General features: G+C 32.0%; 1 protein-coding gene across 2 annotated transcripts in view; it reads right to left on the bottom strand.

Moving 5' to 3' along the window:
- LOC118183673 (carbonic anhydrase-related protein 10-like) overlaps positions 1-15,503 on the bottom strand; it is a 1,099,923-nt gene extending 1,084,420 nt beyond the window's left edge. For both annotated transcript variants that reach the window (XM_085827194.1, XM_085827193.1), the window contains exon 1: positions 14,257-15,503. In XM_085827194.1, coding sequence (XP_085683320.1) covers positions 14,257-14,329 — 73 coding nt within the window. In that variant the 5' untranslated portion in view covers positions 14,330-15,503. The remainder of the gene's footprint in view (positions 1-14,256) is intronic.
- Between the last annotated feature and the right edge of the window lie 1,314 nt (positions 15,504-16,817).

Raw genomic sequence — 16,817 nt, 5'->3', positions numbered from 1 at the left:
TGTTGGAAATTCTGAAGATATGCTGTTTTTAAATCTTTTGCGATTTTGCTATTTACCTGAATGTTATGTATCGTAAGTTCGAAGAACATGGTATTTAATTAATAAATTTAACACATAAAACTTTTATTATAAAATGATCAAAAAACGTTATGCAAGCCACCTTACTAAGAAAACTGTATGTAATATGATAATCTGAGAAAAGAATAAAAAGAAATGAAAACTGAATGCCAGCTAACATTTCATCAGAAATTCTAAACGCATGCTGCTTTTAAAATTCGTGTAATTTTGCTGTTGAATTGCAAATGGCATAAGCGCGAAGAAAATGCTGCTTAATAATAAAGCTAAAAAGACAAAAAGAAATGGCTTAGCATGAGTAAGTGCAATAGCAGACTCGTAGATTGCGACTTCAGCCAGAGCGTAGAAAAACCTTAAGAAATCCTTTTGGGCGAACGTTAAAAATCTGAACCATTTCTGACTTTTTTTCCTCTGTTGTATTTATTTATTTATTCCAACTGCTTTTTTACTTGATTTATACATGTAATAATAAAATTCCATAGTCAAATTACACTTAAATTTCTAACTGTATGTTCTTTTTCATTTTTAATGGCGATGGTCTCTTATTTGAAAGTACGTGGAATTAAATCCACAGTCCCGTAGTCAAGCTGTTTTTCCCGCCTTTTCTACACGTACAGTTATAGAATGTTCTGGAATTTTTTAAAGCGAACTGGATTGGCTGAGAGGCTGACGTCATTTCTTGAAAGCTCCGCCTTTCCAGAGGCTATAAAAGGACTCGCAAAGGAATATCGGGGGCTTTTCTTTAAAGTAACGATGCAGTAAACTTCATACAAAAAGTTATTAGTAATTCTTTTTATTTACTCCGGATATCTGATTTTGTAACTGCTATTTCTCCTGAATAATAATAAATGGATCCTGTTTTTTACACTTATCGTCTGATAATTTAAGCTACGACTACATTTATAATTATTCACCATTCTATTTATTCCGGACAAAAGCTGGTACATCACATACATATATATGTAAATTTGCACGTGTGTGTATTTCTTACAACTTACAAATGTATTAGCATCAAATATTATTTTTGCAATTAAACGTTTATTGCTAATAAATAGCGTATTTTACCAAATACAAACATTCGTGATATTTATAACTCCATGTTCTCTGTTATCAAAAGTGCGTAGAAAAGAAAGTTAATCCGTTTTATGCTTTTGCAAAAATTTTAACTATTAAAGGTTCTGTTTTTTAATTTGGATTAAATTATTTCCATGTATCTTCGTAAAAAATGCGTTTACAACCATTTATACGTGTTTTCTTTTGCAACACTCTGGGGTTACCGTTATTCTAGTATATCGTTATTATACAACATTTATTTACTAAATAAAATTGATTATATTATCTCCTAAGATTAATCATAGTAGAATGATCTGAAAAGAGTGAATCCATACTTAGTAAGTTCTATTTCGAAAGATTTTTTTAAGTAACTTGAATGTAAATTGTTAAAAATGTTTAACGGGGACTGGAATTAAATCATGAATGACAAATTTAAAAGGAATAAATTAAAAGCAAGAATTAAATGTAAGTAATGTTATTATACAACAGGTGTTTACCGTTATTACACACCTATTTTATTGCTAGTGATTACACTAGATTGATTTTAGATATATTAAATTAATTAAAATTACTACTTTTTATAGTTGAGACTATTTCCATAGACACAAGAAATAATAACTAAGAATCTAAAAAGATATATTACTGTTTACAAAATGGTATAATTTAAGTTAATTGCTTTTAAGTTTAAAAGTTAATACGAGCACATGAATATGGAGGAAAAATAGGAAATCACGTTAATGTTGTTCATAAATAGTTGAGACTATTTCCATAGACACAAGAAATAATAACTAAGAATCTAAAAAGATATATTACTATTTACAAAATGGTATAATTTAAGTTAATTGCTTTTAAGTTTAAAAGTTAATACGAGCACATGAATATGGAGGAAAAATAGGAAATCACGTTAATGTTGCTCATAAAATGAAAAATAAATATATCTTCATAAAAGTGTTTCAATAACATAATACATGAGCAAAAATGCGTGTAAAATTATCAATCAATTTATTCACTAACTCTTATTCTCCATCAAAAAAACCCGATATTTGAAATATTTTGTTTGAACGACGTATTTAAAATAGCAAATGATACCATTTCATTATTATTCAGTAAAAGCTATTTTGATTAAAATAATATCTCTATCACAGATTTATTTCTTCCGTTAGTTTGGCAACAAAAATAAGATACTTTCACAATGGTATTCAAACGCAGATTTGTTTTGTCAGCGGTTACAGGGAAAATGCCTTTGCTAACAAAACTAATTCGTAGGTTTGATAGCAGCTTGACTTTAAGAAAATTCAGCAACCAACTTTAAACACACATGCTGAAAACAGAACCTGACATCACATTTGAATCTGTTGGCGGGTCAAATCATGTTTTATAGTAATAGGATTAAAACCTTTATTTTTCTCAAAATGCCACCTTTTTTCCTATTACTTGAAAACATAAATATAAAGGAAATCAACAAGCGGTTTCCCATAAATGTAGGCTGATTATTTATTTGGATTATTAGCATGCGAATGATGTCTGCCTATATGTAGATATGCCATCATGGTGGAAGTTTCAAGGGAAACAAGCTCGTATTTGCATTACACAAGGAAAAAACCTTGAACAACCGTAAGTATCTAGTTCATTTAACGGAATTTGAACAGAGTCGAACTGTCAGTGTTCCGCCGTTTCAGCGATCGGGAGCTGTAGTGCGATTAACTTGAGCAAAGTATAAAAGGATTATCTTTTTGGGAAGAGATTTTGGCATTTTCTAAGAAGCCCGAGAGACATCTAACTTTCTAAAGGAAATTTTCTAACATCTGTATTATACTTGGAAACAACCACACATCGCATGCAAGTTCCAAGTCTGCTTTGGAACCAGATATTAAATCAAGGATGAGCTTACCACAATTTCGCAGCTAAAGCCAACGGCGTTACATCCGTGGATGTGAAATTATAACCATCTAATTACTACTGAACACTGGTCGTTCGATCTAGCTTTGACTCCCGAAGAGCATGCTCATTGTTAACTTGTTTTTGTGCTTTTATCAAATTGTAAAGCAAATACAGGAAAATGTCTCTTAGATAATCATATTTGAAGGCCGCTTCTTCTTAGCGAATAGCTCTCCTATTTTTTTCCATAAATCAATCAATCATCTATTTGAATTGTAGTCTTTGATGCATTAAATGTTACATGGGTTATAAAGAAATACCTTGTCGAATTATCAGGTATTTAGTAGAGCCAAAAGGTATGAAAAATCAACAGAGCTGCCACTAGGATTCGAATTCCGGACCTACCGACTGGCCTCCAAAGGAGTTTTTAATTAAACCAGGAAAGCCATGCCATAAGAAGGGAGAAAATGGCTTAGAGAAGTCAGAAGAATTGAAAGCACGGCGAGCTTGTATTGAGCGTGTCTTTCTCTAACATTTGCGCAGTTTCTCTGTATATTTCTATTACTAAGTGAAGCAAGCTTTCAAGGTACTGAAATGTGAGACTCATTTTTTCCTATCTTTATATTTCATTAGTTAAAACAGAATAGGGATCACTGAGCTAATAACCTAGTTTCTACGATTTACTTAGTTTTCTGAAACAAAAGCGCTTCAGTTTGAGAATTATTCAAAATTTAAAGTATTTAGATATTAAAAGGTAAACGTACCAGATCTATATTTAACCCTTTGCAGTCGTATGTGTACTGTCAGCTCCCGAACCTTTTTTACCGTTCCAGTCATATATCTGCTCTCAGCTACCAATGCTTCTTTACCATTCCAGGCGTAAATCTGCTCTCAACCACCAAAGCTTTTTTACTTCTACAGTCATATGTTTGCTCTCAGCCACCAAAGTATTTTTACTTATCCAGTCTATGTCTGCTCTCAGCCACCAAACTCTTTTAGCGTTCTAGTCGTATGTCTTCTCTCAACCACCAAAGTTGTTTTACTGTTCCAGTCTTATGTTTGCTCTCAGCACCAAACATTGTTTGCCATTTCAATAGTATGTCTGCTCTCAAGCGTCGAAACATTTTTGCCCTTTCACTCGTATGTCTGCTCTCATTCGCCAAAGCTTTTTTACTTTCTTGTACGAAGTAAAAAGGAAGTATTGTAATGGCGAAAAGTTTCAGGCAGCATATTTCAACGAAAATATCCATTTTTACCGCTTTCGAATGCAATTTAACGATGTATTTCCGTGATATCTGTATGTAAGGACAGAATAAAATACTCTTTTCCTCCAAAAAAATTATAAAACTGCTTTAAAATGAATTCTGAAGAGAATTTTTCGTGGCGTCTGGAGAAACGTATGTACGTACGTACGTACGTACGTACGTATCTCGCATAACTCAAAAACAAGTAGCCTCAGAACGTTGAAATTTTGTATATAAGACTACTATAACATGTAGCTGTGCACCTCGTATTTTGGTTGCAATCGGCAGCACCAAACTTATATAAATATATTTATATATATATATATATATATATATACCCGGCTCAGTGACCTCAGTTTCTTTACTCTTATATGTTTGTAAATTGTACACTTTTTGCTTTAAAAAGGATTGAATTATGTTGTTCTTATCTTCCGGTTAAGGTTTTTATGCCTTTAGTAAATGTGTATGCCATATTTTTAGAATTATCAACAATTTTAAAGCTGTTTAAGTGCCGCTAAGCCTAATAATATTCTTGATGGCGGCCATTGATTGTTTACATTTAAAACAGCAGAATAGTGGATTTGTTGCCAATCTAGAGAAACTTAGCTTCGCAACAACAAAGATAATGCCTTCATTTATTAGTGCGAATTAAATCATGCTTAATCCTGTCTGGAATTTTTTCGAGGAAAAAGTGTTTAAGATTTACTTCGTAATTTTTAATACATATATTTTGAGTTTTTGTGTATTTATGCCTTGTCGCGAAGTGAGAACTGAATTAATTGAATGAGAAATACTCAATCCTCTGTGAAAAACTGTTTCCTTTTTGTTTTGTTCGCTTAATTTCTTTTATACGTCGTTCTAGCTTTATTATAGTATGTAAGTAGAACATGTGGCAACGATTAGATAATTCTTTAAATGATATAAATTTTGTGCATTCTGAGTTATAATATGAACGAAATATGATACTGTTAAGTGAATCTAGCGCCAGAGTGTCGCTATGGTAAACAAATAGAGTGAATTTTAAAGAAAGCATTTATTCCATTGTGGTTTATGCGCTGTCGACGAAGTAGATTTAATTCAATCCAAAAACTTTAAATGAAATGCAAGACAAAATGCATATAATTTCATATTCCGTACAAGGAAGTCATGTGGTGTACACATCAGATTTTTTACCTTTCCATTCATATGTCTGTTCTTAGATGCCAAAGCGTTTTTACTGTTTCAGTCGCATGTCTACTCTCAGCCACCACAACAAAGAAGCACATTGATCTTATATTGTATTAAGTCAACAAACTTCATAATATTGCATATTATGTGTTATTATTTGCTCAAGGAAGTCCGGCCCGCATGATACCTATGTGTATAAACTTAATATGACAACAGATGGTTAAATTTGCTACTCAGGCAATAAATAAGATTCCCAATCAAAGAAAATTAATTAATATATATGATCAAAATTTTTGAAAAGTGCTGTCGTATTTGACAACTTTTCATAAAAGTCGATAATTTAAGGCATTTCTCTGCGTAAGCGTTTTACATTCTAAACATTCATTAATTTTAATAATTATACTAATTAACTATTGCAGATACTGCGAAAATATAATTTGAGCTTACAAGTAAAACAAAAACAGAAACGGATTAATGAGCGTCAATTCCAAAACCTGCACATTCTTAAATACGTGACAAATTTAAAATAATCAGATTTCCTTGCAATGCTGAACATTTATTAAGAGGCAATATGGAAAATTAATTATACTACAAGAACTATATTTCAGAACTTTCTAGTAATTTTTTACTAAATGAATGGAACATAATCTAAGACTTTGATAGCAAATCCAAACTACTCAAAGACTGGCACGATTAGAGTTTCTGGATCCATAGCTAAAAATTTATTTGTCAGAAAGGAAAGGGGAAAGAATTCTTTATAGCAATATGCAGTCAAATATTAAAATCCAAATATTCTTTGAGATTTAATTGCGAAAGAAATGGTTTAAAATACTAAGACAAATACTTAATTTCGGCAAATTCATGTGCATTTGATGAATTGTTTCTACGTACAATGAGCCTACCAACGGCCGAATGGTAAAGTCGCTGAACACTGGTAGTTTGATCTGATCAAAATCGTAAAAACAACCTTGTATTTAGCGTAGGTATAATGAAACACTCAATCGATTTCGAGGGCAGCTAAAGGTCCCTCCTCATCAGGAGAAAGAAATACTTAGAAAGAAGAAAATAAAGCAGTCACAGAAACACGTGGTACACGGATTCTTCAGGAATTCAATTTTCAAGTCGGTTTCTCCCCTATTAATAAAATTCACCCTTCGATTCTAAAAGATTGCGTTTCTGTCTTGAATTCTTGGGGAATTTATAGTATATCGTATCAGTGTGGTTTAAGATATATTGGCCAAACAAAAAGAGCGTTGAAGTTTCGTATCAAGGAACATAAATCTTATGTCAGAAAAGGCGAAATTAACAAGTCTTCAATAGCGTATCATAGTTGGACTTTTAACCATAATTTTGATTTTGGGTCTGCAAAAATTATCCGAAAGGCTTCTTCCATAGGTGAGTTGGATTTTCTTGAGGCTTTTCACATTCACAAAGATTTAGCAGGTTTAGTTAATGATTTGAAGTCCAATCCAGTCCTTCCTAATGCCTTTAAAATTCTTCTCTTAATTCAGTTATTTTTGCCGATAGATGGCGTTACCTCCTCGCGTTTGGTATTACCAGAGGGTATAAAAATCCGTTCAGTGGTTGCTTTCCATTATTTGAAGTTCAGATTTTGAGCGTAAGGTGCATTTGCCCCTCGCTCCCTATTTTAACTTCGCTAATTTTTTCTTGTCCTTTATGCTTGATCAGATAGCCTGGCTCAGTAAAAGTAGGCGGCCAGTGCAACTCTGATTAAAAAATCTAGTATAACCACGTGCAGTGCTGATAAGGACCACGTGTTTCTGTGACTCCTTTATTTTCTTCTTTCTAAGTATTTCTTTCTCCTGATGAGGAGGGACCTTTAGCTGCCCTCGAAATCGATTGAGTGTTTCATTATACCTACGCTAAATACAAGGTTGTTTTTACGATTTTGATTGTCACCTTAGCGTGTTTCTCTTCTAGTCTAGTTTGATCTGATTTCGATTCCAGGCTAATGAGCTCGGTGTACGGGCGTTCTCGTGTTTTTGCCCATGTGCAACGTGGATGCGAGTTAGTTCCCTTAGAATGTACTTCATAAAGGCTTCCCAGCCTTTATGAAAATAGCTGTCATGTGTTTTCCATAACAAAATAAACCAACCGATCTACGCCCACCGGCTATTGAAACTACTTATTCTAGTGAACAGTGGAGGTAGGTTTCGTTTAGTTTACTTGATTACGTCAAAGCACGCAAGAGTTATCCGCCTAAGGAGAGGAGTGCCTTCGTGGAGGAATTTTAAGGAAAACTGTCTCGTATGCATGTAACACATGGAGAAAACAACAAAAACGTCCATGCAGGCAGTCCGTTAGCCGGTATTCAAACCTGGATTGAACTACGAATGTTCACTGACTTTATCTCTCGGTCGCTGATGGACTCAATCTAGAGAACTAACTTGCTTCATGATGGTTTTCATGGTTTTCCCTATGTGTAACATGAATACGAGCACATTTCGCTTAGGAAATCCTCTACGAAGACATTTCTTCCCTTAAGAAGAGATCATAGTGTGCATTGAAAAGCAATGCATTGATTGCACACTTATATTATATTAACCACTTATTTTAACTTAAAAATTTTCCTAACTTTCTTATGTAAAGTCTATTGGGAACATATTGTTAACCTGAATGTATTCTGAAGTAAATAGAGTTCAGTTATTGAAGTTTTGCAGCAAAATATAAATTGGGTGTGTAATGAAAGCAGTAAATTTATAAGGTTTTTCTCCCGCCTTCGTGGTGTAGTGGCTCTGCACGCTGGACCGGTATTCCATATATCCGTCGTTCGATTCCCGGCGGAAGCGTTGCTCATTTTTCGTCTTTTTTGCTTCCAAAATGCCTAATGTCTCTACAGTGGAGCTCGAACTAAAAGGGTGTTGGATGATGATTCTGCGCACCCAGGATTTGGCGATTGGGTCCCCTAAAAACCACAGTTGCCCTTTAAAAGGGGGAGTATATAAGGTTTTTCTCCCACCTTCCTAGCGTGCCTTCGTGGTGTAGTCGTTCTGCACGCTGGGCCGGTTTTCCAGAGGTCCGTGGTTCGATTCCCGGCTAAGGCATTGCTTATTTTTCATCTCTTTTGCTTCCAAAAATGGCTAATGTCTCTACAAACTGATAAATGGTACTATCTGTTGGACTAAAATTAATCAACTGAATGTTTATTTTTTAAAGGTTTTTAAGTATCCCCCCCAAAAAAATAATATTTGCTAGAAGTAAAATTCTTCCCCCTAAAAAGAAACTTATTCCAAATACTTTTAATTACATTGCAAAACCCAGTGGGTACTTATATTCCATGCATTCTTTTTAGTTTTTTTAGTTTTCAACTATAAACAGCGCTTGAGCTTTTCGTTTACTTTCATTGTATCTCCTGCTTCAGCGTACTGTATTTCTTTTTTACTGGAGACTTAAAAACTGCTATGCTTTTTGGTTAAGGACAAATATTCAAAGAGAAAATCGCTTCTGATAAACTACTGTCCAGTGTGATTATTGTATGCAATAACTGCACGAAAATATAACTGCAATTACGAGCAAGCACGCATGTGCATAAGTAAAGATAATATAATGATTTCGAAGTAATCGTACGATAGAAAAAAAAATGTGCTATTTTTAACCATCATGAATACTTTTCTCACGTCAAAATTTCAGCTAGAATATTTGACATCACTTTTCACGAGCCAGGACATCCGATATCAGGTGAAATATAAGACATCAGCCAGAATATACTACAAATAACGAATTTCAACCTTAGATAGACAGGCGTAGAAAATATGCATGAAATACCTGCTAGATACAAAATACGAAAAGGATAATGGTACATGATTTTTGTTCTTTCCTATATCTTCGCTATAAGCCATTTTGATGTGCAAAAGTTTCATGGAACGTTGAGCTTTTATAAAGCCAGAGAAATACGCATTATGAAATTGTTCTCTAATAGGAGCACATCAAAAACTACGTTTCAATTCCATTGCTACATTTTTTGTTAAATTTGGGGTTATTATTTCTTAAGTAGTTTTTGTAACGTTCTTTACATCTCCAGAAGAAATTCCCATCTTTATCTTTTAATTTATCTCCAGAAGAAATTCCCATCTTTATCTTTTAATTTATCTCCAGAAGAAATTCCCATCTTTATCTTTTAATTTATCTCCAGAAGAAATTCCCATCTTTATCTTTTAATTTATCTCCAGAAGAAATTCCCATCTTTATCTTTTAATTTATCTCTAGAAGAAATTCCCATCTTTATCTTTTAATTTATCTCCAGAAGAAATTCCCATCTTTACCTTTTAATTTATCTCCAGAAGAAATTCTCATCTTTATCTTTTAATTTATCTCCAGAAGAAATTCCCATCTTTATCTTTTAATTTATCTCCAGAAGAAATTCCCATCTTTATCTTTTAATTTATCTCCAGAAGAAATTCCCATCTTCATCTTTTAATTTATCTCCAGAAGAAATTCCCATCTTTATCTTTTAATTTATCTCCAGAAGAAATTCTCATCTTTATCTTTTAATTTATCTCCAGAAGAAATTCCCATCTTTATCTTTTAATTTATCTCGAGAAGAAATTCCCATCTTTATGTACACTTACATTATATTAGTCACTTATTTTATTTAATTTAAAAAATTATTTTTACCGTTAGGCTAAAAAATGATCTTAAATGTGATTAATTTTAAAACCAGTATAATCCATTATTTTTAGCAGCAAACCTTTTATCCAACGTATTATTGTAAATTTAATTGTTGTCATAAAACTAACTTGCGAGGTTAGCTATAATTTGAACGTTTTTCTACTTCAGCCATTTATTTAACACATGGCGCATTTTAAGATTTAAAATATGTAAAAAAAATTGTGCATTTTTTAAAACATTTATTAATGTTATGCACATTTTTTTACAAAAAACATAATTAAACTTTTGATATAAACTATTAGCAACAAGCACAAAAACTCCAAATTGTTTCATTTTTTATTATCTTTTAAATTATATTAGTTTAAATAAGAGGAAGATAACAAATACAGACTTTCGATGCAAATGAGATAGATAATTCAGAAACATTTGTAATATATACACCGTGCAAAAAAAAATGGCACAGTTCGATATCTCCCGTTTTACTGGGCCGATTAACGAAATTCAAATTGCGTTTTTCATGTCTTGAAAATGAGACTTAGGCTATATATTATATTTATATATAGCGTTGATTAAATAGATTGATTATAGGTATTTTGACACAAAATCGGACTTTTTCTGAAATAACACGGCAATGTTTTTTCATATTTCGATTCTACGACTCAAAGTATGCCTTAATACTAAATTTTGTAAAATGTGGTGCAAAACTTATGGAGAAATTCAAAAATTTACCTTTGCGTATTTTTTTCAGTTTGCACAAAGTATAATTCACTTGGCGAACTTCTTAATTTATAGCAACCTCAATTCAGAATTCAGAATATAATTCAGAAACATTTGTAATATATACACCGTGCAAAAAAAAATGGCACAGTTCGATATCTCCCGTTTTACTGGGCCGATTAACGAAATTCAAATTGCGTTTTTCATGTCTTGAAAGTGAGACTTAGGCTATATATTATATTTATATATAGCGTTGATTAAATAGATTGATTATAGGTATTTTGACACAAATTCTTTCCTTTATTTCCTTTATTTAAAATTTTGACACACACTCTTTCCTTTATTTCATTGCAGATGGATGGGGGGGGGAAAACTCATCGTTGATACTTTCAAATAATTTTAACCAAGTGTGTTATTATCGCTTATAACAAATATGCCAACTTTCAAAACACGTCAATATGTAAATTCATGCATATCTTAGAAAATTTTGAATGAAAATTCTAACTTTTTGCATATGTGCTTAGAAATCATTCTACTTTAGTATGATGTTAAACTTTGATAGGTTATAAATCAAAATTTTTTCTAAAAATTTATAAAAATTATTTTAAAATACAAATTTTAAAAATAAATCATAAAAAAATGGGCGATTTTTATTTGGAATGAACCTCAATTTTGAAATGTGAAAGGAAGATTAAAATAAGTTTAAAATAAAAAAAAGAGATATTAACAAATATATGATAAATTCGATTAACACTGAGGAGCTAAAAATTTGAGAGCTGATTGTTTAAAAAATACTCCTGCAGTTTTTACAAACCTTGGCAGTTTGGCATAATTTGAGTCGTAGAATCGAAATATGGAAAAACATTGGCATGACATTACAGAAAAATTCCGATTTTGTTTCAAAATATCTACATTAGAACAATGCTATATATAAATCTAATACAAATCCTAAGTCGCGCTTTCGAGGTATGAAAAACGCAAGTTGAAATTCGTCAATCGACTCAGTAGAATGGGAGATGTGTGTCCCCCCCTTTTTTTGCGCAGTATACAATCATTACTACATTGATACGATATTTACCGCATAAATTTATCCGTAATAAATGAAAATTACATGAATCTAAAATCAAAATCTTGGTTTTATAAAAGTTTTTAAAACCTGCATATTTTAAAGTTTTACATTTATGTTCTTTGAAGTTTTGGAATTATAAGAAGCAAACACAGTCAGGAAAGTAAGCAATTCAAGCCAACTTGGGCAGGCGTTAAAATAATAAACTTTTATAAAGAAAGTAATTACCAATCACTAATAAAGTTTCTTTTAGAGCTTTGAATAAATCTGTAGAATTGTATGTTTTCCCAGAAAAGAAAACATCTACCTAAATAAGAAACACAACATGATTATACTTGATGCTATTTATATGCAATTGTATAACAATACAAAACTTTAAGGGGGGCTCATACACCTTAAACCCCTTGACACCCTTCGAATATGTCACTGTTGCAAGAATTGAGATATTTTATTTATTTTAAAATCAATTACTTCCAACTTTTTACAGCTGACTACATAAAATAGCTGCTTTGGAAACTAGTAACCAGAAAGTTTGTGTTGCCACAGATATTTTTGTAATTTAATCCGCTCTGTGACAAAAGTTTTCGTCACGTTTCCACCTTGCGCGCACGATATTTTAAAAATGGCTAATGGCACATACTTGAAATTCGATGGAATTCTTTATATGAGCCCTTATTTTTAACTGAACCTAAAATCTGATGAATATTTTAATATTAAAAAATTTTATGGACGAAAACATTACAGATTTTTTTAATAAAATACATTTTATAAACTCGACTCCAAATAAAATAAAAATTTAACATGAAATTCTCAGAATTTTTGGTTCACAGTAGTTTCCAAATGTTATAAAAGCTATATATTAAATATGGAATTAAATTATGCAACAGAATGTTTTAAACTGTGCGCGCAAGGTGGAAACATGAAGAAAATTTTTGTCAAAAAGCGGATTAAATTATAAAAATATTTGTGGCAACACAAACTTTCTGATCACTATTTCAGAAAGCAGCTATATTATTTAGTCAGCTGTAAAAAGTTGGAAGTAATTGCTTTTAAAATAAATAAGTTATCCCAATTCTTGCAACAGTCACATATTCGAAGATCTTATGGGTTTTAAGGTGTACGAGTCCCCTTAACTTGAAAATTTAAATGATTCTGTTCATATTTATTATGAAGCATTTGGGATGTAATAAAAAAGGCTCAAGAAGCAACACGGGATATCCATTATAACGCAAGATTTGCCTCTCCCCCTAAGCATAGCCTGTGCCTATGTTTAGAACACAATTTGCCACAACACTTTTAGCAGTTATATGGAGAAGGCACAAAAATCAAGGAAAGTTGAACATCGTGAAGCATCTCGTGGCGGTCTCCTCCCCAAAATAACCACTTCTAAAAGTAATAAATATTTCTCTCAACATAATTTAACATTACTTCTCTAAGCCGACCATCTCCATAGAAGACCGAAATTACCTGCAACCATAGGTTAATGTCTCAGAAAGGGTTCGCTGTAGCGTTTATTCTCAGGAAGATTTCTTCTCTTTTTCTCATTCTTTAACAATAGTTGTATTTCCTTAGCATAATAGCTAATATATTATATTTCTATAATTCTTTAATATTAATCAAAAATATTTCTAAGTTCTCAAATTTACGTGTCCATTCGTTTTAAAGTGTTCGTGAAAATATGATTAAGTAAAGTTTCATCATAAATATCTAACTTTCCTGTGGTTTGCGCAGAACAATATTTCTATATCATAAAGCGTTGATTATGATTTAAGAAGCTAAAAAATATCCGATGCAATTAAAATTTGTGAAGATAACAAAAATTTTACCCTAAATGAAGGGACTAACCCCAAATTTAATAGTTTTAGATAAGACAAGGAAAAATTTGCTTTCTAAATTTATTCTAAAACATTTGGAAGTTAAAGCAATATAATAGCTAATATATTATATTTCCTTAATTCTTTAATATTGTTCAAGGGAAATATATCTAAATTTCTCATTAGTAAAAGTAAAGTTTCATCATAAATACCTAACTTTCTGCGGTTTGCGCAGAATAATTTTCCTAATTCAGAAAGCGTTTGTTACAATTTAGTAACTAAAATTTACTGAAACAGGAAATAATTTCACCATAAGTAAAGAGACTACCTACAAACTTAATAGTTTGAGTAATAAAAGACAATTTTGAACATCCATTTTGAAGATCTTCGCGAGCTTGTAAAGGTATAAAAATGCTTTTAGTTCATTAATTTACAATCCTTGAATATAGAATATGTTTATATATAGAAATCCTTGAAATATTTTCCGTTATTCTCCTTAATTACTGTAAAAATTCTTAATAACTGTACTTAGTAACCGCAAGCTTTCAACTATAGCAGATGCACAGAAAAAGAAAACTGAGTTTTTTCAAATACAAGAAAAATCATCACTTACCCAATAAATGAACGCCGGTGTTCAGATGCTGTAGAAGGAGGATTGTGGGTAATATATACTTATAAATTGCCATGCTGAAATAGTACTTTTCTTTTTCACTTATGTCACTTTCAGTTCACAAGAAATACTGATGACTTACAAGAACTTACATTTAAATAGTTTAACCGTTTAGCACAACATTTATATCATATATCAACAATTTACTGTTCACACGTTGTTCACAAATCTCTTCAACTGGTTTTACTATAGCTGATAGTCGGATATTAACTACTTTTCACAGAGTATCTGAAGTTTCAGTAAATGTGGTTATGTAAGTTCAGTTAGATATCTTAAGAGACATATGATAAGATTACTTCTACATAGAAATTGATTGGATTGTGCAAAGTTTGAAGATTCTTTGGAGTAGCTTCTGGAAGTTTAATGTAACTAAAACCTTACAAATAGCTGTAGCAATTCAAATATAGAAGTTTTTATAGTTTCTTAGTTCAGATAAACTTTATAAGAAACTTTGAATACAAGTCTCTCAAATTTATTACGGAAGGAAGATAATATAAAAGCATTTACAATAATTCTCGTCCCCGAACCGATATTTTTATTTCTGAATTACGCTAAGAAACAGTTATTAATATGTTATTAAAAAAACTACCATCGATAGCGCAAGTATGGCAAACTTCTAATTTTGGAGTGCGTAATGAAAAGATATTGAAGATTTCCGCTGGAAAAAGTCTGAATATTATAAAATATTATTATACTATTTTTTATTAATCCCAAATATGCAAGTTTCTTGTTGTCATACTTTGAGCTATAAGTGTGTTTCTTTACTTATACACAAACTTATTACTGTATGCACGATTATGAGAATAATGATTTATTAAATATTTCTAAATTCTTGACGCAGAGAAAGTTTTAAAATGTTTCTGTTATCCAAACAGATCCTTCCTCTGATTTCAGTTAGAGTAAAAGTGTAGCATATTTATATTATATCCCAAACTCACCAGATATACAATTTTTTAAAGTATTGTTTCTCGTAATTTTAATAATGGTATAGTCCAGTATTAATGCACTGCACAACACACACCGTTCATGAATTCGGGTTTTCTATTCGAGAACCGTAACGGAAGATGCACAAACCGTTACCGGAAAAGTCGAAGGATAGCGCCGGGAAAATAAACTTCCATTTGCGAAGAAAATCGTACCGTGCAGCAGAAATCTGCTTACTGTCTAGTTCTGAAACTTCGACTCGGTGGGCTACCACACGCGAATCGATTCCGACGGCGAATCGGTGAGAGATTTTATCCTGCCGTGAGAGATGACGTCAAATGTTCTTGACCAATAGGAATACAGGCGAGGTTTATTTAATCCGACGGTGGTTTTGAAGTTCTTGAGAGTCTCCGTCCCGACAAAGTTTTCTATTAAAAATCCAAGAAGCATTTAAAGTAATGGAAGGCTAGTAATCGAAGGTATCCATAATTTATTCATGCCGTGAACATCCTAAGTAAACCACAATCAATATATAAAGTTACTATGCATTTCATTAAATATTAATCAACAATTCGGCAATAGTATACTATCCGGTGGCATGAGATATACAACCGGTGGCATGAGAATTCAAAGCAAGTGAAATCTTCCACGTTAGATTTTGTTTATCTTGGCCACCCGATACGAGTAAATTAAGTTACTATCTCTTTTTGACTAGATACTATCACATTATTTTAGCTGATTGACTTAAGCTTACTTCAAAAATCAAAATGTTTTAGCCCATTTTAAGCCTCTCCCCATTCCGAGACATGATAACAACTGATTTCTTTATGGGTATTTGTTTTTTATTTGCTGGAGCATCCAAGCTGTAGTTCCATCCACATGCGTTTGACTCCGCGCTATGACTTCCTTCAAGCTCATATGTCTAGATCTAGATTGACTAGTACTTAACAGTCCAAGTTGCATCTATATAACAGTTGGACATCGAGTGGCAATTTGTCATCTTAATAATATATTTACGCTGATATTCAGTTGTCCATCTGTTTTCAATGTTTTAACTTTTGACGTCTTCTTAAAGATTAAGATTTCTTAATATTTGTTATTCTGAGTGCTCCAAAAAGATTTACCAAAAAAATATTCTAAACGCTGATAAGGAGCCCGCTATGACCTCTTTCACGTTCATATGTCTAGATCTAGATTGACTACTATTTAACAGTCCGAGTTGCATCTATACAACATTTGGATATCAAGTGGAGATTTGTCATCTTAATAAAACATTTACACTGATATTCAGTTGACTATCTGTTTTCAATGTTTCAACTTTTGATGCCTTCTTAAAGATTAAGATTTCTTAAGATTTGTTATTCTGAGTGCTCCTAAAAGATTTACCATAAAGTTATTCTAAACGCTGATAAGGAGCGCGCTATGACTTCCTTCAATCTCCATATGTCTAGATCTAGATTGACTACTACTTAACAGTCCGAGTTGCATCTATACAACAGTTGGACATCAAGTGGCGATTTTTCATCTTAATAAAACATTTACACTGATATTCAGTTGACCATCTGTTTTCGACACAACTT

This window comes from Stegodyphus dumicola, chromosome 11, assembly GCF_044657685.1.
Source record: "Stegodyphus dumicola isolate Sdum_Otavi_A_Nest chromosome 11, ASM4465768v1".
Taxonomy (NCBI): Eukaryota; Metazoa; Arthropoda; class Arachnida; order Araneae; family Eresidae; genus Stegodyphus; species Stegodyphus dumicola.
Note: the sequence above shows the minus strand (reverse complement) of the source record. Positions and strands in the feature narration are given on the sequence as shown.